The 23,313-nt window shown below is 42.0% G+C and overlaps 1 protein-coding gene across 1 annotated transcript in view; it reads right to left on the bottom strand.

The window, feature by feature from the left end:
• Positions 1 to 2,457: 2,457 nt before the first annotated feature.
• The window catches only part of FBXL17 (F-box and leucine rich repeat protein 17), a 155,392-nt gene continuing 134,536 nt past the window's right edge, over positions 2,458 to 23,313 (bottom strand). Inside the window, exons 8-9 of the mRNA XM_070742950.1 lie at positions 22,954 to 23,096; positions 2,458 to 4,289 (exon numbers count right to left, since the gene is read on the bottom strand). Coding sequence (XP_070599051.1) covers positions 4,152 to 4,289; positions 22,954 to 23,096 — 281 coding nt within the window. The 3' untranslated portion in view covers positions 2,458 to 4,151. The remainder of the gene's footprint in view (positions 4,290 to 22,953; positions 23,097 to 23,313) is intronic.

Here is a 23,313-nt window from a genome sequence, read left to right as displayed (position 1 = left end):
GCTGCAATGTGTTTTACATGAGGCTACCATTGAAGACAATCTGGAAGCTGCAACTGGTGCAGAATGTAGTGGTGTGAGCAGTTCTGGGTTACTATGGCATTTGCAATATCTCTGCTATGTAAGACGTGCTGAGTGCCAGTTGGCTTCTGGGTCCAATTCAAGGTATGGTTATCACCATTGAAATCTGTTGTGGCATGGGACAAGGGTATCTAAGGCAGTGTTTCCCAACCTTTTTTGAGCCGCGGCACATTATTCATATTTTCAAAATCCTGGGGAACATTGAAAGGGTGGGTGGGGGGTGGGGGGTGGGCTAAAGAAAAGTTTGGACAAAAAAACCCTCTCTCTTCCTCCCTTTCGCTCTATTTCTCCCTCTTTCTCTCTTTTCCTTCCTTCCCTTCTTTCTCTCTCTCCATCCCTCTTTCTTTCTTCCTCTCTTTTTTGCTCTTTCTCTCTCCCTCCTTCCCTTCCTCTGTCTTTCTCTCTCTCTTGCTATCTCTTTCTTGCTTTTTTCTCTCTTTCTTGCTCTCTCTCTCTCTTTCACTGTCTCTTGCTATATGTCTCTTTCTTTGCCTCTCTTGCTATCTCTCTGTCTCTCTTGCTATGTCTCTCTTTCTTTCTTTCTCTCTCTCTGCCTCTCTTGCTATGTCTCTCTTTCTCTCTTGCTATGTCTCTCTTTCTTTCTCTTTCTCTCTCTGCCTCTCTTGCTATGTCTCTCTTTCTCTCTTGCTATGTCTCTCTTTCTTTCTCTTTCTCTCTCTGCCTCTCTTGCTATGTCTCTTTCTTTCTCTTTCTCTCTCTGCCTCTCTTGCTATGTCTCTCTTTCTCTCTTGCTATGTCTCTCTTTCTCTCTTGCTATGTCTCTCTTTCTTTCTCTCTCTCTCTCTGCCTCTCTTGCTATGTCTCTCTTTCTTTCTCTCTCTCTCTGCCTCTCTTGCTATGTCTCTCTTTCTCTGCCTCTCTTTCTCTCTCTGTCTCTTTCTCTGCCTCTCTTGCTGTTTCTCTCTCTGCCTCTCTTATATGTCTCTTTCTCTCTCTCTCTCTCAGCTGACTGCAAGCGGGAGCCCTGACGGCAGCTGGACGTGCTGTTGGACGCCGTATATGCCAAGCCCGCAGCGCCAGCAGTACGGCGTCCAGCAGCACGTCCAATCGCCACCGTCAGGGCTCCCACTTGCAGTCAGCTGAGAGAGAGAGAGAGAGAGCTCCCGCCGCCTGGAGCTCCCTCTTGCCGCCGCCATCTCCCCGCGACTGCCTGCGGCCGCTGCAGCCACCCCCCCCACTCCCCCCGCCAGTGCCCTCCCGCCGGGCCCCAAAGGACACTTGCCGCCGACGCCAGGGCCCGGCGGGAGGGCACTGGCGGGGGGACCGGGGGGGTGCGGCTGCAGCTGGGAAAGGCGCAGGGAGGGAAGCTGCCTGCCCGCCTGCCTCGGGGAGCCGCGCTTGCAGCCGCAAAACAAAAGGGCAACCCCCGGCCCGCCTCTGTGCCCCCGCCCGGCCCGCGCTCTCTCCTGTCCTCTCCTGCCCGATGTCGTGGTTTCCGGCGCTCTCCTGCTGGGCCCCAAAGAAGGAAGGCGGGAAAAAGGCGCGAAGAACGAAGCTCTCCTTCTTCTTCCTGCCTTCCTTCTTTGGGGCTCAGCAGGAGAGCGCCGGAAACCGCGGCATCGGGCAGGAGCCGGGGGACAGCTGCGAGCGGGCGCTCCAGGTCGGCACCGGCAGCGCCCTGCCCAGCTGGAGCTTCCGTAGCTCTGCGGCACACCTGGCAGTGTCTCGCGGCACACTACTGTGCCGCGGCACACTGGTTGGGAAACGCTGATCTAAGGTACCTTCTTGTCACAATTACATAAATCATCCTATCTGATCAAACAGGGAGGACATGCTGTGAATCCTGTCAGTTAAAGAATTCTGACTGGCAAGATCTAGGAAGACGGCCTTTTTTGCCATTTCCCCTGCTTCCTGGAATATTTTAGCCCAGAGGTAAGGTTAGAACCCACTGTTCTGGTTTTCTTGTCTGTGCCACTTAGGATGAGGATTTAAGATAGTTATGCAGCCCTGGCAATGTCTGTAGACTTGAGGATTCTTCCTCAGTCTAGTTGACATTTTAGCCTTGTGAATTTTTAAACTTTAATTTGTACCTTTAACTTATAAATTTAAATTTTGGTTTTAATTGTGTTTTTAACTTTGCTGCTAGTCATATTTTACATTGTTTTATTAGGTTGTTTGTAAATCATCAAGAATCACTTATGTGAAATGAATGGTATAGAAATTTGATAGATAATTGTAACTAGTAGACCTCACTAAAATGAAACTCTGATTTTATATAAAAAATTATCATCAAAAAAGATTTTACAACAATCAGTACCAAGTATTTAATGTTACCAAAATCTTCTCTTTACCTTACTGCAGCATTTGATATTCTATTTTGAATGAATAACAATGTCATTCTATACACATTTGGCCAGATTGAATTCCATAAAATTTATTCCTAGGATTATATAACATGGTGGGATAATAAACTTCTTACTAAGGGATGATTTACATCAGTATGGTGCTTTATAGTTAACATGAATGCAGTTACATGGTCATACAAAGATCATTTTGAGCAAGTAGTTTTATATGCTGTCGTTTTTAAAAAGTTGTTAAGATTCCATCTGAGATTATATATCTCATTATAATTTATCATTATAGTTGTAAACCTGAGTGAATGACAGCATAAAGATATTTATGAGCATGGCCTAATTTGTTTTGATAAGTAGTTAACACATGCAAACATTTTTACTCAAATCCAAGGCCCATGAATAGACTTGCACACTTCTTCCATGTATTTTGAAAAAGTTACCATATTGGTATGGATGAGAGAATGTTTTATAAAAATGCATTATGAACATCAGATCTGAATCACAGAGAAGTTGGGCATCATAAAAAGAAAACGAAACAATTCATAAAAATAAAAATAAATTATGAACATTTTTTAGAGAAATACATCTCCAAACATCTTTGTTTAAATTATATACAAGGAAATAGCCCAGAAACAGATACTGTACTATAGTTTGATTCTGACTTGTTTGACTTAACCGTATTTTCAATTAACTACAAATCCTGCAGATTTAGATATAACAGGAAGTTATAAGTGGAGGCAGATGTTTCTTTCCTCCTCCCCTGAGATGCTGCAGAAGCATAGAGGAAATGCAAGTCTGAGGTTTCTTTACACACTGAGAAAACCTGAACCCTTAGATACTTTAATTTTCACAAATCTAAATAATAAAAAGTGCTGAAAATTAAAATGCAGATATACAAAACTGGAAAGTGTGAAAGATATAGAAATGTACTCAAGGAATATCCACCTAAATACATACATTCACAAGCAACTGAAAAATATTATTTTAGTAGAACTAATAGACACCAGGCAGATAGTCTTCTTAAATTGCCATTATGCTTATGTCCAGCATTTATTAAAGATTCCATTCAAAATAAAATTTATCATAAAAATGTTATATTTCTGTACCTTTGTCAATTTTCATAAATGTGCATTTCAAAAACGCACAAGAGGTTAGCAATATTTTGATAATCTGATTTAAGATTATCTATTACTTCTAATTTAAGGGGAGTTTGGGAAAGGAGTTGTAACTTACAAATTAAAAAGAACGATGTAATATTAATAATAAAGTAATAGCATGAAACAAAAAGGCGTAGCAACATATTACACTACTGAAACTAACCTTAGAACTAGAAGAAACTCACTTGAGAAGTTAAAACCCAAAGCTCTTAAACAACAAACAAACAAAATCTTATAATGCATCTCTAAATAATTGTTTCTATCATGAACATATATCATGAAAAAACATCCAAATAGTAGTCTAGTTTGTGTAAACATTCAATTTACAAAAAAAGGACAAGCTCTCTGCAAAATCTTACTGATTTGCAGGTTTTAAAATTGACAAATAAACATTTCAGAAAATTAAATATTTCTAACCATATTTTTATTCTGATATTTCCATTGAAAGACTGAATAGGCATTTGCCACACACTCATGCTCTCTCTCTTGCATATGCATACACCAAACAGATGTTTAATAAAAGCCAAGAAGTATTAATTAAAAACCCTTAACCATTTTCACTTGTTCAGTTTAAATCTCTTTTTTAATGCCATAGCATGAGTTAAGAGGCACTGGACATGCTGGGTATCCAACCCATCTGGTATGCCCGTTCCAAGGTCCGCTTGCAATCTTGTAGCACTGTACTGAAGGTGATATGTGGGTGTTGCTGTACCAGTTGCTCCACAGTAACTTCACTCACCTACATGTAAAAGAAATAATTTTATGTATTATTTATTACAAATACCATATGTTGTCTTTTAATCTCACTCTAAACCAGAACAAGAGAATGGCTATCTTTCAAATACAGAATTGTTCATATTTAAAATGATCAGATAATCCTTTGGAGTAATATCCTTCAAAGCATTTACCTAAAATGAAACAAGAGTAGAACAAGTATAACATCCCAAGCAAATAGATTCCAAAGTATGAATAAGTATGGGCCTGGGTAGGTATGGTGAGAGGCTAATAGTGGACTGCTCAGCAAAAATGGGCCCAGAGCCTTAGAAAGAACATGAGCATAATAGGTTCATAAGAATGAAGGTACATAAATTGGACCACAAGAACCAGAATCTCGAATGATGCTCCCACCTGAAGTCAATGGATTTGGAACAAGCTTGATGTAGTATAATCGTATCAAAAGACAATTTGTCTACTACAACTTAGATGTGTTGAGGTTTCTGAACACTATTTAATTGCATCTTCAGGTAAAAACATTGCAATAGCAATTTGATCCACTGTAATCATAACCAACCTCTCCAGCAAGGGACACAACAACATGAAAATGGGTAATATAGCAGCCACTTAAGCTTCCAGTAGCAATACTCGGTAGAAAAATGTCTTTAAACGCTGAATCTTATGCTTCACATTGATTGTAATATTGTCTAGACAGGCTGTATTGTTACAACATCCATGCAAAAGGTAACTATGAATCTGAATATATGAATCTGAATCATATATTTTTAGCTTTCAATGAAAAACCCATATCTTCATGGAAAGGGAGGACAATTATGCCCCTCTCCCACATTTCTCATTGTGAAAGAATTAAAGTCTTCCCTCTGTAATAACCGTAATCGTCACAATCAATAATTAAAATGTACAGCTTAGAAGGTTAGAAATATCTGTGCTAGACCTTAACCAGAGATATTACCTTTATTCCTCGATCATACAAAGCAATCAATAAGGCCTAATTAAACTTAACATCTCTACAACTGCGGTGCTGTGAAGGGATTAATTTGTCAATTATTTTTAAGCTGATTGTAGTTCATATCACAGAGCCAGACAGCTTCCATCGTTCTTTAGATTAAAAAAAAAAAAAGATTAACCTAAGAACATGACTTCTAGGTAACTTTCCTTAGAATTTTTATTGAATTTTAAAATACATCAATATTTAATTTAAATACTCTTAACAGTGCTCCTCTGTTAGAATTGTTCACTTTATACGTCTTCACTGAATCCATTGTGGAACTAAAATAAATTTACATAACTAAGGCATTTTCCATTCTTACCATAAATATATATATTTAATTGTCTTAAAATCCTTGGGCGAGGGCATGTTAAAGAACAACAACAGACGTTCTTCAAATATCTCTTTACTACTGTTATTTCCTCTCCTGTCATCTCCCCCACACACAGTCCCCTGCCCTGAGCAAACACCAAACTGAAGCAATTGTGCTAGGCAGTGCAGAGAATGAACAGTGATTGCATTTTATGACAGGGATAAATGACGGGTTTAATCTACAGTTCTTCTGCTTTGATAATAGAAACATTCAATCTTCATTGGGAGATTTGTCAACTGAAGAGCAACTTGGATAGAAAATTGGTTTAACTTCTATTTCAAGTACACAGAGACCCTGCATGCTCTAAACACTTTTGTAAACAACTACATTATAGCAACACTGAATGTATCTAAAAAACAGGAAGCGCCTTTTAATCAATCAGAATGAAATCTATAGTGGTACAAGCTCTATGGCAATTCAGACACATCAGTAAATCATATTTTAAACTGACCAGAAATGGTATTGTAATATGCGGATGATCACATATGGCCTATATTAGCCTTTGTCAATGTTGGCATCTTGCAGCTGTTGTGACTGCAACTCCCAGACTTCTATGAAAACATATACTGTACTTTTCTATACTGAGCAGTATTTTAATTACAGTAGTCCCTCGCTATACCGTGCTTCACCTACTGCGGCTTCACTTCATCGCGGGTTTTCAAGAAATATTAATGAGAAAAATCATTCGCGGATCTTCGCTGGTTCGCGGGTTTCTGAGGAAGTCGATCAGCAGATTTAAACAGCCCGCCGAACTCGATCGGCAGGTTTTTCAAAAAAAATTTATCTAAAATTTTAAATACTGTATTTAAATACTGTATCTAAAATAAATACTGTGTGGGAAGGATTTATAAACACTTAAAACAATGAAAACTTACCAAACAATTACAATATAAATACTTAAATAAGTACTATCAGTCGATAAATTCCCCATCGCGGATTTCACCTATCGCAGCCAGGTCTGGAACGTAACACCAGCGATAGGTGAGGTCTTACTGTACTATATTACTTAGATATATATGTGTGTGTTTGTGGGCCCTATCATAGCAAAAAAGATGTTAATTACTTAGGCCCACATACTATATGATCATCCTGAGTAAGTATCACAACATTGTGTCTACCTACTAGTGTGTAGCTGCCATAGCATGTTAGGATAGGATTTGATATCTGGACTTCTAACAACAAATGCCTTATACACTCCAATTCCATTAGCCAGGAATAGGACTGCACATAGGTCACAAAGTGAGTCTGCATTTCTGGTAAAATCTGCTTAGGAAGTGACTGGCCATAAAACGATTCAGTATGTCTCCTCGAATAACAAGAATGTGTCAACAGGAAAAGAACTGTGTGATCAAAAGACACAATTTACATTCCCTGGGGTAAACAGGACGAAGACTGCGATAAAAAGACCTTGCTTTGTGGTAAACAGGAGATAACTGTATTAACAAGAAAAGGTCCCAGGAAATTGGCCATGAGAGACATTTGCTTAGCTAGTTACATGCCATATGGAGATGGGAAAGACTCAAAAGTTGTGTCATATCTTAGAGTTACGTTATTGGATGTTTGTATATCACTTGACATGTACGTATAATCTATCCCATTTGCATATGCCCCCCAATAAAAAGGCGTACACAGCTCAATACTGTGTCATTTCACCCGGAGAGAAATGTGTCCAAGTTTTCTTTCTAGGATTTGCGTTTGTGAGTGACCCCACGCGGCTGGGCTGCCCTAAGTCCCTTTGAAGACATTGTTCCCCTCAGGGACTCAGCGGCGCCTCACTAGTGGATAGGATATATTCAATGATCTCCTGGTTTGCAAAGTAGTCTCTAAATTAGAGATCTTGCATAGAATAGTGTGAGCATATTTCAGATAAAATTGGATTAAATGGGTGGCCTATTGGCCAAAATGCTCCAAAACTTAAGAGATAGAATCCTGTTATAAAAATATGGGTGATAAAAAATAGGAAAAAATAGCTACAAATGAGGATTTTTAAAATGTTATATGTATCAACTATTATGTACACTGAACAATACATTTTTCATGAACCAAAACACTTGTTTTGGGTGTTTTGTTCTTTATACAAGATGAAATTAAACTTCTGAGCAAAAAAGTTTTGAGAGTGGAATGTAACAGGGAAAAATCCAAATATACCAATAGCTGAAGAGAGGAAGGGCATGCACTAGAAAGTGGAAAATTATCTAGGATCCCTTACGATTTTATTGCAGGCTTTCTTTTTTCAAAACAATCATATAAGAGTTCAGCAGAACTAGAATGTGGTCATTTGTTCTGAGCTCTAAAGAAAAAAACTCCACTCAAGTTGCAAAGAACATGGTCAGAACAACAAAGAATGGTTAAACTAAAAGAGTCAGAGAGAATGAGGAGTGCTTGTGAGGAAAATAAAAATGTTGGCAGAATGGTAATTGGTTTGCTGCAAGGAATGTTTCTCAAAAGAAGCAAAAATTGATATATACAAGCACATTGTTCTGTGTACTTTGTATGTCAGGAGATAAATAAAAGCTGAATGCAGTGGGAACAGGCTACTTAGAAAGTGTGTGTCTAAATAAAGCAGAAAGAAATATGAATGGATATTGAATGAATGTGGATTGAATGCAAAAGTGAATGACAAGTACGAAAGTAGTACATTAAGGTGATTTGGTAATATAGGCTGAGTAAGTGAGGGAAAATATATTAAGGAAGAGGGAAAGGTAAGATTGAAAAAAAAAGTTAAATTGCGAAATCATCAAAAATCAATGAAATTTGTAAACAATAAAAGAATATATATATATATATAAAGTGATGCTTATAAGTGATGGGATAATTTGTAAGGATAGAAAGGTATAAGTACAATGAATAGTTTTGGTGAACTAGATTTAGGTGTATTTCCTTTTTTAAACTCATGTCTTTAATATTTTCTGTGCTTGACATAAAACTGACTGACCCACTCCTTCTTACAATAATGTAATGCATATGTATTTCCATTTGCAGCTCCCACCAACAATATGAAACAATTGTAGTAGTTAATGCAGAGGATGAATGTGGGTTGTCTCACTTGGATGTTCTTTCATAGCAAAAGACTAGACCAAACCAAATACTAGTTGCACAAGCAACGGTAACACACTAAATAAAACTTTATTGGGAGAATTTAATATTGGAAATTCTGGTTATCAAATTTGTCTAGAATTTCCTACTGTTAAAACTTAAGGATTTGGCTCTATCCCATCTTTCAACCTGATGGATTATAATGAATTGTATTTTCTTGGAATTAATACAAAAAAACTGAATTTATGGGGTTTGTGGCAATGGATAACATAAAGACCAAAATGGACTATTTTATGAACTTGGCCCCAAATTGGCCATATAGATCAGATAAAAGCACTGGTGGTAATTATGGGAATTCTACAATTCACAGACAAAACCAAACCATATTCTTATTCCATAACCTGATTGTACAATCTAATATTACAATATATCAAATTTGTTTTATGATTTTATATGGCATTACAGTGTTCCCTCGATTTCCGCGGGGGATGCGTTCTGAGACCGCCCGCGAAAGTCGAATTTCCGTGAAGTAGGGATGCGGAAGTAAATACACCATTTTTGGCTATGGACAGTATCATAAGCCATCCCTTAACACTTTAAACCCCTAAATTACCATTTCCCATTCCCTTAGCAACCATTTACTCACCATTATTACTGGTACTCACCATTGAATAAGGCACTTAGTATATTTATAAACATAATTATTTATTAACAATAATTATTTTTTTTTTGCTACTTATTTTCAAAAATTATTAGTTTGGTGATGACGTATGACATCATCGGATGGGAAAAACCGTGGTATAGGGAACAAACCACGAAGTATTTTTTAATTAATATTTTTTGAAAAACCGTGGTATAGGCTATTCGCGAAGTTCGAACCCGCAAAAATCAAGGGAACACTGTATATTGGTTTTGCTACTTTTATTTTTTGGATTGGCTTCTCCCGGAGTCTGGTAAGTAGATGGTCAGCTACACAAATTTGACAAACAAACAAATAAGTCTGTTGAATTATTTATATGCTTAAAATATCAAATTCACGATATCCACTCTTCAGATTTTCACTGTTTAGAAACCTTTCATAGGCCCATCTCCTTTCCCCCCAATAATTTTAACAAGTTTATGTGTACTATATTCTGAGTATTATTTTCTCAATTATTTTAAAGTATATTTTTAACTTAATAGTTGAATGAATAACATTCTCAGGTGGCCTAATTATAATTCCTGCCTGTAGCTACAACATAATAAAAGGTTTGTGAAATCATTCTGTGTGAAGTGCTAGGCACTTGATCTATTCAGCTGAGATGTTCCACAGAGTTTCAGTGATTAGCTCAGTGCTGAGGGTTTAGGAGTAGTTGAATAATACAGTCACAGAGAAATATCTGCATTCTGGAATTTCTAAGTGTTAAGGCAGACAATGTGCTTCAGTCTGAATTATGGATTAAAAACAACAAAAGTGGGCTAAGTGATGGCACCTTGCAAGGCTAGCATCTACCTGAATACTGATGCATTGCTTTTGTCAAAGTGAATTTACTCAGACCCATTTCTTATATTCTTGTGAAATAGATCATAATTTCCATGTTCTACCATAAAAACCACTGAAGTCTGTATGCAAAATAATAAATGAAGGGGTTGTTTCACACACTTCTTAACTCATTAACAAATGGCTAGTCTAATCACCTGATGCATATGGTACCCTGTTGTTTGAAAAGTATAGCTCCCATATTAAAAAACCGAATAAGGGCGAAATGTTAAACTAGAAATACTGTACTAATATTAAACTAATAAATTGGAAAAAGTTACTAATAGAACTTTATTATTACAACCTGTATATGTAACTATCTGACCCAATAGAATAAAATTATATATATAAATGTAATAGTAAGACTAGATAAATCACTTTACAAAATTTTTAATACTGCATTAATACTCAGTTAAATATGTACTGAAAAGTTCTTTCTATATAATTGTTATTAATAATATGGGGATTAATTAGCTAATTTAGCAACCACCTTTAGACAATTTCATATTTTTCTTAAAAATCTTTTATTCTATCTTTTAAAAAGCTAATGCTGCAGATCAAAATTTAAAATAAAGCAGCATGATGGAGGATTAAAGTGGATGAAAGCATTGAAGTAAATTGACTAATAGGATTGTGTGAATTTTAAGCATCAGATATCCAATTACATGTATAATTTCAAAAATTCAGGGAATCAATTATGAAGCTACTTGTTTTCTGCAAATTACAGCTATTCATATGAATGTGTGTGTGTATGTGGGGAATAAATGCTACATACTTAAGAAAACATCTTTGCTGGAGAGACGGAGTAACGACACGGACACAAGAGCTGGATTTAAATTGGGTCATTTTTATTAACATAAATTTGCATAATTTATTCAATACTTTGCATAAATTAGCATAATCAACTATGACCCGGAAATGGACCTGCAGGGTAAAACAAATACTTCCGGGGCGGAAATGACGTTATGCCAAAAAACATTCCTGGGCAACTCATGGGCGTATCTCGATGCAAGTCCAGGTGAGGGCCAGGCCGTCACCTGCGACCCTGCCATGCTGTGCATGAGGGGGGTCCCACCGGCTAACCCGAATCCGGGAATTAAAGGTGCAGGACCCAAAGACAGGTTCCCCCCAGCTGCTCAGGCAGAAACTCCCTCCATGAGCTTGCGGAGAACCTGTCAATCATCCCCAAAGATGCCCAAGGGAGAACGCGCGGTTGCTAAACCACCCCAGTTTTCCGCCCCTAACCTGCCTACCCAAATGACCAAAGGTAAGCCAATTAACCTAATAAATGCAAGCACCCCCTAACCGCACATCCATCTCCTCAGTGTGGAATGGGCGAAAAAACAGCCCGGCTAAAAGGCAGAACTGCAAAAAATTCCCATTTGGCCCCCTAATGGCGACCCCTAAGCACACTGCAAAATAGGGAGGGCGGGCGGGTGTCTGCTCATGGCTTGCTGTCCGGGCGAAAAGGAAGAGCCCCGGGCCTGCTCGCCCTTATATAGAGCAAGCAGGCCCCGCCCGGACCAATCAGCAGCCGGGCCAGACAGGCCCGAACTCCCGAGCGAAGTCTCATCTCACGAGACTTCGCTCGGGATTCAAGATGGCTGCTGCCATGAGAGTCCAGTGTCTCCCGGTCCCTCCAGCAAATCCTGCTGCCGGGTAAGTCCGGTGCTGCAATTGCTGGAGAGACGGAGTAACGACACGGACACAAGAGCTGGATTTAAATTGGGTCATTTTTATTAACATAAATTTGCATAATTTATTCAATACTTTGCATAAATTAGCATAATCAACTATGACCCGGAAATGGACCTGCAGGGTAAAACAAATACTTCCGGGGCGGAAATGACGTTATGCCAAAAAACATTCCTGGGCAACTCATGGGCGTATCTCGATGCAAGTCCAGGTGAGGGCCAGGCCGTCACCTGCGACCCTGCCATGCTGTGCATGAGGGGGGTCCCACCGGCTAACCCGAATCCGGGAATTAAAGGTGCAGGACCCAAAGACAGGTTCCCCCCAGCTGCTCAGGCAGAAACTCCCTCCATGAGCTTGCGGAGAACCTGTCAATCATCCCCAAAGATGCCCAAGGGAGAACGCGCGGTTGCTAAACCACCCCAGTTTTCCGCCCCTAACCTGCCACAGGAGCGGGGGTCAGATCTCTATCTTGGCCCCCCGACTCCCCCCTCTAGCTGCGCCAGCTCACGCAGAGACCGCTGCAGGTCCTGTAAGAAAATGACGTTCCCCTGCTCAGACAGGTGAACGCCATCATCCCGGTAAAGCCATGGCTGGTCTATTGATATAAGGGGATGAGGTACTACCACTCCACCCAATTCTCTAACCGTTTTACCCATAGCCCTATTCACCCGTCGCCTAGCCCGGTGAATGGCCCTAAGGGAAGAGGCGTCCCTCCAAACAAGCCTAGGTAATAGTTCTGACCACACCACTTGCGTGGTGGGCCAGACCTCACGAAGCCTTCACAGGTCTTCGCGTGCCTGGATGATCAGCGCCAGGCCTCCCAGTATGCACAGGTCATTGCCACCTAAGTGCAATACCAGCCACCTGGGTGCGGCCACAGGACACTGCCCACCCAAACCCACTTGGGAACGACTCCAGGAGCCGCCCCCCATATTGCCGGGCGCAGCCACCAAATGCTGACCGCCCAGCCACACCGGTAGGAGACCCTCCCACCTCATACCTCTCCGGCCCATCCAGGCAACCCTGACCCACCGCCCCAGGGACGGCTGGGTCCCGACAGCGCTCCTGGCCGCCAGGCGGCCGGCCCAGCAAATCATGCTGTGGCCACACAGCAGCGCCGTCGGTGTCACGTCAGCCTGGGGACCTGCAAGAGGAAACACACACAGAGAGGTCACCTAGCCTAAGCCCTGCCTAGGATCCTCAGCGGGCCTAACATAACCCAAATATGCCGCTGACCGCCAGCGGCCGATCACCCGAATCCAGTGGGCCGGGAAACCAGAAAGTGCCGTGCTAGTGGCGGCGCCGATACGGAACGAACGCGTTCCATAACCGGCGGGATCCGTGCCCACCTGGGCCATAGCCCTGGGTACTAACGCACAAAAGTATAAACGGGTCAGAAGGGGTACCGTCCCAATGCCTAGACAGGTACCCCAGACCTGATCCCCGCAGAAAACACCAAAGCTGTAGGGCGGCCACCGTACACACTGATTGGTCGGCGGCCGCACTAAGGTAGATGGTAACCCCTCTGCGTAGCTGATCTGACTTAGACCGCCTTAACACAAGGGACCCCCCCCTTGTCTAACGGCCAGATCAGCGTGCTGGAAGGCACGGAGCGAATTGCCAGCCTGAGATGAGGCCAGGCCTCGCTGACCCCAAGGGCCCCAAGCATGACACCAGTCGCTGCACCAAAAAAGACGGGCCTCTTACAATGAGGAACACAGACTGCCAAAAACCACGTTGATTAAAGACAGCTGCTCCACCGTCAGAGCCTGACGAGTGTCACCAGGGGCCCCCGCTCGCTCCCCATACAGCCCTCCAGCACCTGCCGGATGCAAAGTCACCCGAAACAAGCAGCAAACCCCCCGCCTTGGACAGAAAGGCGAGGCCGGCTAACCAGGACCGGATCGTCCTAACTGACAGGCCACGCTGCCCAAGCTGGACGCAGAACCCGGCCAGGCGCTATACAGGGACGGGCCAGCTAAGCTGGTAACCCCTGCCCTGCCTGAAATCCCCGAACTCCTTACCCGCACGCTGGTATGCCCCAAGGGTGCCGGGCGTTACAGACAAGGGGATTGCCCGGGATGCCGCGACTCTCCACCACTCTGGATCCCTCCCAGACTCCAGAGGTGGCTGGGGAACGCTTCTGGCAACTCTCGGGCCCACGGGGCCAGGGTCCGAAACCTGGACAACTGACCACGGGACAAGGCATCCGCGACCCCGTTATCCAACCCGAGGACATGCCTAGCCAAAAACAATGCATTTAGGGACAAGGACCTGTGCACAAAATGGCGGACAAGCCGCATGACCCTGTCGCTCTTAGAGGACAGGGCATTCACCACATGGACAACCGCTAGGTTGTCACACCAAAAGTGCACGGTCTTGTCCCTAAACTGCTCCCCCCAAAGCTCTAAGGCCACAATTAAGGGGAAGAGCTCCAAGAACGTCAGGTCCTTAACCAACGAAGAGGCACTCCATTCCGGAGGCCATGCCGACCAGCACCACTGGTCACCTAACACTACCCCGAAACCACAAGTCCCCGCGGCATCAGAGCAGAGCTGCAACTCAGCTTCCAAGAGAAGCTCGTGCCTCCAGAAAGACAAACCATTAAACCTGACCAAAAAGTCCCGCCACACGCCGAGGTCAGCCCTGACCCCAGCGCAAAGGCGGGTGCGATGATGGGGCAAACGGAGCCCCTTCATCGCATCATACAACCTCCTGGAAAAGGCCCTTCCAGGAACAACTACCCGACAGGCAAAATTAAGAATGCCTGCCAATTCCTGGAGCTGCCGTAGGGTCACCTTCCGGCAGCCCAGCACCTCGTCAAGCTTCCGCTTAATCTTTACCAACTTCTCTAGGGGCAATCTAGAAGATTGCTCCTCTGAGTCCAATTCAATACCCAGAAAGGTAATCCTGGTGGCGGGGCCTTCGGTCTTCACAGAGGCTAAAGGCACCCCTAATTGAGCACAAAGGGCTTCGAAGTCCCGCATTAAAGCAAAACATTGCTCCGAATGCGCAGGCCCCGCCAACAGGAAATCATCAAGGTAGTGAACGACCGTACCCAGACCACTTTGCCTCCTGAGCGCCCACTCCAAGAAGGTGCTAAAACTCTCGAAAAGCGAGCACGAGACAGAGCACCCCATGGGCAAAGCTCTGTCCACGTAATAACCCCCCTCAAAATGGAAGCCCAACAGCTCAAAGTCGTCTGGGTGTATGGGGAGGAGCCGGAATGCCGACTTAATGTCGCATTTACCCATAAGGGCTCCCACCCCACACTTCCTAACCATAGTCACGGCTGCATCAAAGGATGCACACCGGACTGAACACAGCTCGTCAGGAATGAAGTCATTCACTGACTCCCCTTTTGGAAAAGACAAATGGTGAATCAACCTAAATTCACCACTCGCCTTTTTGGGGACCACACCTAAGGGAGACACACGAAGATTCGGGAAGGGCCCGAGGACCCTGCCCTCGGCCACTTCCTTCCGAATCTTCTCCCTAACAATGTCTTCATGACCAACAACCGACCTAAGGTTGTCAGACATGAAGGCCCTCCTAACACCCATGTAAGGGATCCTGAATCCCTCCGAAAAACCTAGCAAGAGAGCGGCCGCTCTCGAGCGAGGGTGGTAGTCACCCAACCAACCCTCAAGCACCATTAAATTAATTGGGCTGGGCCCCTTTTCCCCCAGCAGGTGGGGGAGGCTTTGGGAGACCCGAGCCTTTCTTTTCAATCCCCTTCTTGGGGCGGGGGCACACGGCTGCGGAATGGTTTCCCCCACAACTTCCGCAGGCGTGACGAAACCTGCAAAAGGGACGGAAACACGCCCCCTTTGCAGCGAACTCGTGACACACCAAAGAGGCCCCTTTTCCAACGGCACCCGCCACGGCCTTGGCCGGCGCGGGCGTCGCAGGCTCCTCTTCCATAAAGTGACCGCTATCGGTCCTATCACAGCCCTCCTTCCCTGACATATGCGTGGCCTGGAACCACAGGTCCGGTACCACCATATCCCAAGGCAAGTAGGGGTCATGGGCAATACGCATCCTGAACCCCTTGTCGTAATGCCTCCATATGGTGCCCCCATATTCAAAATGGGCCCTCGCTATAAGGTCGATGTACTTCAGCAAGGCAGCGGCCCTACCCGGCTGCCTCTGAATTACCACCGACGCAAAGGTCAGAAAGGCATACAGCCACGAGCTGAAGCATTTCGTGACCTTCGTCTTTTTAACCTTCTCCCCAGGGACCACCTCCTTGTCCTGTTTAGGGACCTCCCTGTTCAAAATGGAGAAAAGATCAACGTACTCACCCCGCCAGATTGCCTCCTTAACTGACGGGTGAAGATGGTACCCTAAAGGTGTCGCGGGCAACCCACAAGGGATGGCCCCAGGCTTGATGCTGGCGAACGGGTCCCACACCGTGGTGGCCCCCGAGCCCAGCACCCCAAGCCCCGGTGGATACATGAACGGGACTGGTGGCATAATGGCCGGTGGAGGAGGGATCCAACCCCCCACCCCCGCCCCAGGTGGGACAGGTACCCCCGGCGCCCCCACTGGCGGAGCCGGCGGGGACCAGACCTGTCCACAGGTGCCTGCAGCAGACCCCATGAAACTGTCGCCACCCCCCAAAGCTGGCGGGATGAACCCGGGACCCTGGATGGGCAAGAGCGGTGATGTGCCTACATGTGGTGCAACCTCACCTGCCCCGTAAGGGGTAGAAGCCATCCACGGTGGGCCCATCCTGGTTGGGCCCTGGAACGAGGACCACTGCCCAGGCTGGGCCATCTGCCCAGCGTGGCCCGTCTGCCCGGTGCTGCCCGTCTGTCCGGTGCCAGCCATCTGCACGTCGTGGGCTGGTTCCTCTTCGGGGTCGTTACCCCATGCTGCGGAGGCAGTCATGGGAAGCCCCTCCGGGCCTGCCCCAGACCGCCACCGCTCCAGCTCATCGAGCCTCTCCAGGACCCTGGCCCAAGAGAGAGAAGGAGAAACCTCGGTTTGAGGGACCGTGGGCATGAATCCCACCCCCCCTGCCGCCGGGACCACCCCCGGGGGCCCTTCCGCACTGGCACGAGCCCAAGCAGAAGGCCTCGCCGCCCTCCTAGGCCGAACCACAGGTTGGGCCGGAAGGGCCTGGGCTTGCCTCTTTTTAGGGGCCATGGGCCTGCCCCAAACTATTTTTATGTTAAACAGAATAAAGAAGGGGGTGGGAGAGAACTACCCCCAAGGAGGCTGCACCCACGAGGCAAGGCCTGCTTATGCTGCAGGCCTCCCAATGCACCCCCTGGAGGGGAAAACCTCCACCCTCCCCAGCGGTTGCAGCAAGGCCTCGCTGCACCGCTTTATAGGGGCCTTTATTCCAAAGGCCTCACCCCCCCCCAGGGACCCTGTACACCCCAGGAGGCCACCGGAGGAGAGCACCCCCACACCCCGAACCCAGGAAACTGGGGGGCAAACCAGGGCGGAGCACAGCTGCTGCTGGCTCCGCAATGAATCCTCTTCGCCTGAAGGCAAAAGGAGGCCTTCTCGCCCACCATAGGCTGCACAAAATGGTGGCTGCTGCATGAGGCTCCTCCAAAATGGCTGCCGCAAGCAGAACTGACAAGTGTCTGCTCATGGCTTGCTGTCCGGGCGAAAAGGAAGAGCCCCGGGCCTGCTCGCCCTTATATAGAGCAAGCAGGCCCCGCCCGGACCAATCAGCAGCCGGGCCAGACAGGCCCGAACTCCCGAGCGAAGTCTCATCTCACGAGACTTCGCTCGGGATTCAAGATGGCTGCTGCCATGAGAGTCCAGTGTCTCCCGGTCCCTCCAGCAAATCCTGCTGCCGGGTAAGTCCGGTGCTGCAATTTCTTAAATTCAACTTATCATTTCAATTTTGAGCCAAAAATATTGTGAAAACCATTTTTATTTAACATAATAGGAAGAAACATCTTATGTTATCTACACTACAATTCTTCATAATTATTATTTAATGTTTACTATTTCTTATAATTCTTTATGCCTTTTAGTGATATTACAGAATGCGTTAGTGCATCAATTTTCAGCCAAATGGGATATCCCTTAGGTTTGCTTTATGGGAAAAATTAAGCTTTGTCTCCTATACAGTCTGTATGTATATGTTAATGCAGCTGGGATAGAACAGTCTAAACCAAGCCTAACAAGATTACACTGGGACATAACTGTAGACATTGTTCAATTAATATTTTCTAACATTTGGTGCTCATAGAAGCTACTGGAATTATTTATTTAATGAAGCTGCAAGCTGGTGCTTTATTTAGGACAATTCCACTTTTCTGTTTTTAAGGTTTAAAATACAGGCAGTGAATGTATGTGCACTAATGGAAGGCAATATATTTAACAATACTGGTGTCATGTTCTTTTGAAAATTCTTAACTGTTTCCTAATGGTTCATATATTAATATGGTTCATTTTATGTTAGGTTATATTGTCATTTACATCTTGCTAATCAGTTTTGTATTTTTTGAACAACATTTTAAAAAATTAAAAATCTACAAATGCTACTTAAATATTTTTGTTTTATTTAAATATTTTTTCCCCAGAAACAAAATGTTATTTTCTTCTCTTTATCCACATACTCTCAAAATCTGTTCCAGAATGGATTTTGAGGGTACATGGGAAGTTCCACTTATTGCATTAACGGAATCAGCCTTTTGTTCTTTTTAAAAAATAATATCTACCGTATATACTCGAGTATAAGCCGAGTTTTTTAGCCCCAAAAATGGGCTGAAAAACACAGCCTCGGCTTATATTCGGGTCATTGACAAAGTCACCACACGAGGGCGCCATTGCTTGAGCCAGAGCGAGGAGGCACCAGCTTTTGTCCCCTCTCGCACGCCGTAGTTCCTCTCCCTAGCTCAAGCAAAGGCAGCCATTTGCAATGGTGAGTCGGATTAAAAAGGCCCCCTGCTGTCAGATTCTCCTCCCCCTCCTTTGAAAGGATTTAAACTGTTTTAAAAATGGTATTTTGTGGTAGTTGCTGTCCTTGCTTGGATAGGATCTAATAATGTGTTATGAGGCAGAGCTAGACAGGAATTCTTTTTCTATCTGTCTATCTTTCTATCTATCTATTTTTCTATCTATCTATCTATCTATCTATCTATCTATCTATCTATCTGTATCTATTTCTTTCTATCTATCTATCTATCTATCTATCTATTTTTCTATCTGTCTGTCTGTCTGTCTATCTTTCTATCTATATCTATCTATCTATCTATCTATCATCTATCTGTATCTATTTCTATCTATCTATTTTTCTATCTAACTATTTTTCTTTCTATCTATTTATCTATCTATCTATCTATCTATCTATCTGTATCTATTTCTATCTATCTATCTATCTATCTATCTATCTCTCTATCTATCTATTTTTCTATCTGTCTGTCTGTCTGTCTATCTATCTTTCTATCTATATCTATCTATCTATCTATCTATCTATCTATCTATTTCTATCTATCTATCTATCTATCTATCTATCTATCTATTTGGTTTTCTATGCTGATAACCTCACAGCAGCTAATGCTGAAGCTCTTCTTTGGATACACTTATTTGTTTGTTTGTTTGTTTGTTTGTTTCTTTATTTAATTGGATTTGTATGCAATCCCTCTCCAAGGACTCAGGGTGGCTCACAGCATATATAAAAACAGAACAATAATGTAAATCCAATTAATGATGAGAAGGAATCCAGTTTTGAAGGATTTTAACTCTTAGGTTTTAGCTTCCTGATCGAGCTACTTTTTTTACTTTTTAATTTATTGTTAATATTGTTAATTTGTTTACCCTCTTTTAAATTTACAGAGCTAGTTTACTGGTTTTCTTTAAAATAAATATTCTAAAACATGTCTCAATTAATGTAATTTTATTGTTTTCCATTTTTATAAGTTACCAGTAGCCACTGCATTTTCTAACCTTGGCTTATACTCGGGTCAATACGTTTTCCCAGTTTTTGTGGCAAAAATTGGTGCCTCGGCTTATACTCGGGTCGGCTTATACTCGAGTATATACGGTATTTAATTATTTTCTTCTAGAAGAATACTACTCTCAACTACGCTAGAAGTCATGCAATATTTTCATCCCAGAAACCTTACTCATTCAGACAGCTAAAAGCATACAATTCCTAGATCCACCTTTCCATTCTACTTTAGTGGAAGAATGACTTGACTTAAAACAATATTTTACTTAATATAATTATCAAGCCAGTTTGTTCCTTAAAGTTGTTGCTTCAACTGTATGAAAATCAAAAGAACCACACTAATGGAACTTGATGAAGAAGCAATTATTCTGATTATTTTCATAGAATGGATCAATGACATAGCCACTAGTGGAATCTATGGCCTAGAACCAGTTACATAATCAATGGAATTAAGGAGAAGAATGGCTTAATTAGCCAGCTCTGTAAAATATCTGGACTAGTTAGGATTTTAAATTTATATGATATATACATGAAGGAGACTTCACAGAGATTATATCATAAAATATTTTGGGGAGAATATTGGAATTTTTTGCTAAATGTTGCTTATTACCATTATGTGTATAGGTTTTTCTTCCATACCTGTTAATATCACATAAAGGGAAATGTCTATCTGGTATAGCAACATTACTCAATATTTTGGAAAAGGTTAGAAGTGAAAAATTGAACCCAAGTGTACTTCTCATCCAAATGCATGGCTGAAATCTTTTGGTCACAATGGCATTTAATAACCTTTCCTACTTGCCAAATATTACTGTAATGATGTTCTAAAAGCATTAGTTGAAAAAAATAAATGAATTCTGCATGAAATAGGAAAAATTAAGGTTGAAAAGTTCTCTATTTCCCCACTATGAATGAAGAATGAAGCTCTTAACTTGCCAACATTGCATCTAAAATATTTTAAATTCAAGATGCAGCTTCTGAATTTTGTTATTTTAATGGCTGTTATTCAGCTTTCTCTTGTACACGGAGGTTTAGCAAGAAAGTTAAATGACCCTCCCAATGGTGTCTCTTATGCCACACTTTACAGCATTCTCATCAAGGTAGCCAATATATATTTCCCCATTAATCAAGAACAGTTTTCCCTACTTGCTCTGTAGCACTCTCACAGATTCTTATTGTCTCCCTTCACAGCATTCTTTTTGTAGCAAGTTAGGAAAACACAAGCAAGCAATTAAAGGAATACAGACAATTCTATATACAGTATACATTATATATGGTTTAAGTAATGTCATACTAAAATCTGTTAAAATCTGTTTATTGCTCAGTCTCCAGGCAGATGGAAATTAATACCCACAGGTATTGGCAGAAGTGATTAATTCCAAGAGTACCAGAAAACACCAAAGTCACTGAAATTTTAGTACTTCAAGAGAAGACATAGACTTTTTTTTAAAAAAGCTTCTTTTATTGTATAATTAAGTTTAATTATAACCACTATATATATATATATATGTGTGTGTGTGTGTGTGTGTTTTTATGTCGGATCACCCTGGTATATTGAAGGAACGTCACAGCTCCTTTTTGCCTCTAGGCCCAACCTAGGACCATTTCAAGGCAGTTAATTTATTCATAGCCGACAACTATATTCTGTATGTATCAAATGTTTTTAGCTGAAATTTTAAAATTAAGGGAGACTAGGATGGTACCATTTCGGCCTTGTTCTGGCCTCATCAGCTAGCCACACCCTTCCTTACTGGGATTCGATCTGGCAGCCTCTGCCTTGTAAGGCAGAGACTTAGCAGTTGAGCCACTAGACCTTGATCCTTCCAGCTCTGTACCAGGAAGGATCAAGGTCTGGTGGCTCAACTTTCTACTAAATCTGCACTTCTATTCTACTAGTTTTTCTCATCATTCCTATCACCCATTTCCTCCCATGTTGACTGTATGACTGTAACTTGTTGCGTATATCCTAAGATTTTTATTAATATTGCTTCTTCATTGCTTATTTGACCCCTATGACAATCATTAAGTGTTGTATCACATGATTCTTGACAAATGTATATTTTATTTTATGTACGTTGAGAGCATATGCACCAAGACAAATTCCTTGTGTGTCCAATCACACTTGGCCAATAAAAATTCTATTCTATTCTATTCTAAACATGCAAAATATTACACGGGTCAAAACCTGAACTCAAAACATTCTATAATATATAATTGATCAGATAATTGAAGATGTAACTTAAAGCCTAGGAATTAAGCAGATATTTTTATCACTATTTCTCAAATAAGACTATCAGATAACGGCAGCCTTCATTAGCAACTGACTCATATATTGACTATTTGCAGTACAGTGATAAAAAGTAATAATTTTGCAACCAATTTTCACATTTATGATCTTTGCAGGTCCATAAAGCCAAGGAATGCAGATATAAGAGTCACATTTTCACTTAATGACAGCTTTTCTTAATAACCAAGTTGTTGGTTTCAATCGTGGCTGCTGAATCAAGAATTATCTGTACCTTGCTTGTTTTGCCTCTCACAAAATATTACAGTAGTATGCTCTATAAATAAATCGTAGTAACAAAATAGTGCTTTCTTTAGCTTAGACATTTTTTAAAAGTTTCATATCTACAATTTGTTTTTAAAAGTAAAAAAAAGTACAACGTAAATGGAGAAATATTTTAATGTGTTTTTGAATAAACAAGAAACAGTCCATAATCTATGGAAAAATTAATAATATATAATGGCTAAATTGTAATTTTGTCATCTTAAATTATGTCATATTACACGTCTTATTTTTAAAATGATGACTTATGAACAAGAAATAGGAGACAAAATTATGACTTTTATAAAGTCATATGTTTTCTTTTTTTTTGAGGGATGAGATATTTTAACATTTCTGTTTTAAAACTAGACAGATTAATGAATAATATATGCAATAATCAGTCAGAAATTAGGAAATTCAGAAAGTGAAACTATATAAAATTATGTTACCATTGTAACATCAATATTAAACAACCAGATAGGACCAAAAGATCACATACAGAACTTGCATTTACTGTCTTGCTGGAATAGATTTAAGAATATAACTTGTAAAACACATGGGGATATTGGTTATTTATACAATTTTTCTTACCTTATCACATCTCATCAGTCCCAAGTATCGGAGTGATTTACTAGTCTGAGCAATCTGGGTGGCTCCCTTATCTGTGATTTCTTTGCACCATCCCACATCAACTGTCTCTATTGTCATACTGTATCTTCCAATGGCTATCAGGGCTGTAAAACATAAGATAAGCCAGAACCAGAAATGAAACATAAACCCGACAAGCATTTATTTTATAAATTATTGTATCAAACGTTATAAATATCTGCTCTTGAACTTCCTGTGTGTTGTACTTTGATTAATATACATTATTAATAAACAAAGAACTTTACACAGCTCCTTCTCTTAAAAAAACCATACCGTAAAATACTTATAATTGCTTTGCTGCAT

The sequence above is a fragment of the Erythrolamprus reginae genome, chromosome 2 (assembly GCF_031021105.1).
Source record: "Erythrolamprus reginae isolate rEryReg1 chromosome 2, rEryReg1.hap1, whole genome shotgun sequence".
Lineage (NCBI taxonomy): Eukaryota > Metazoa > Chordata > Lepidosauria > Squamata > Dipsadidae > Erythrolamprus > Erythrolamprus reginae.
This window is presented reverse-complemented; position numbering and strand designations above follow the sequence as displayed.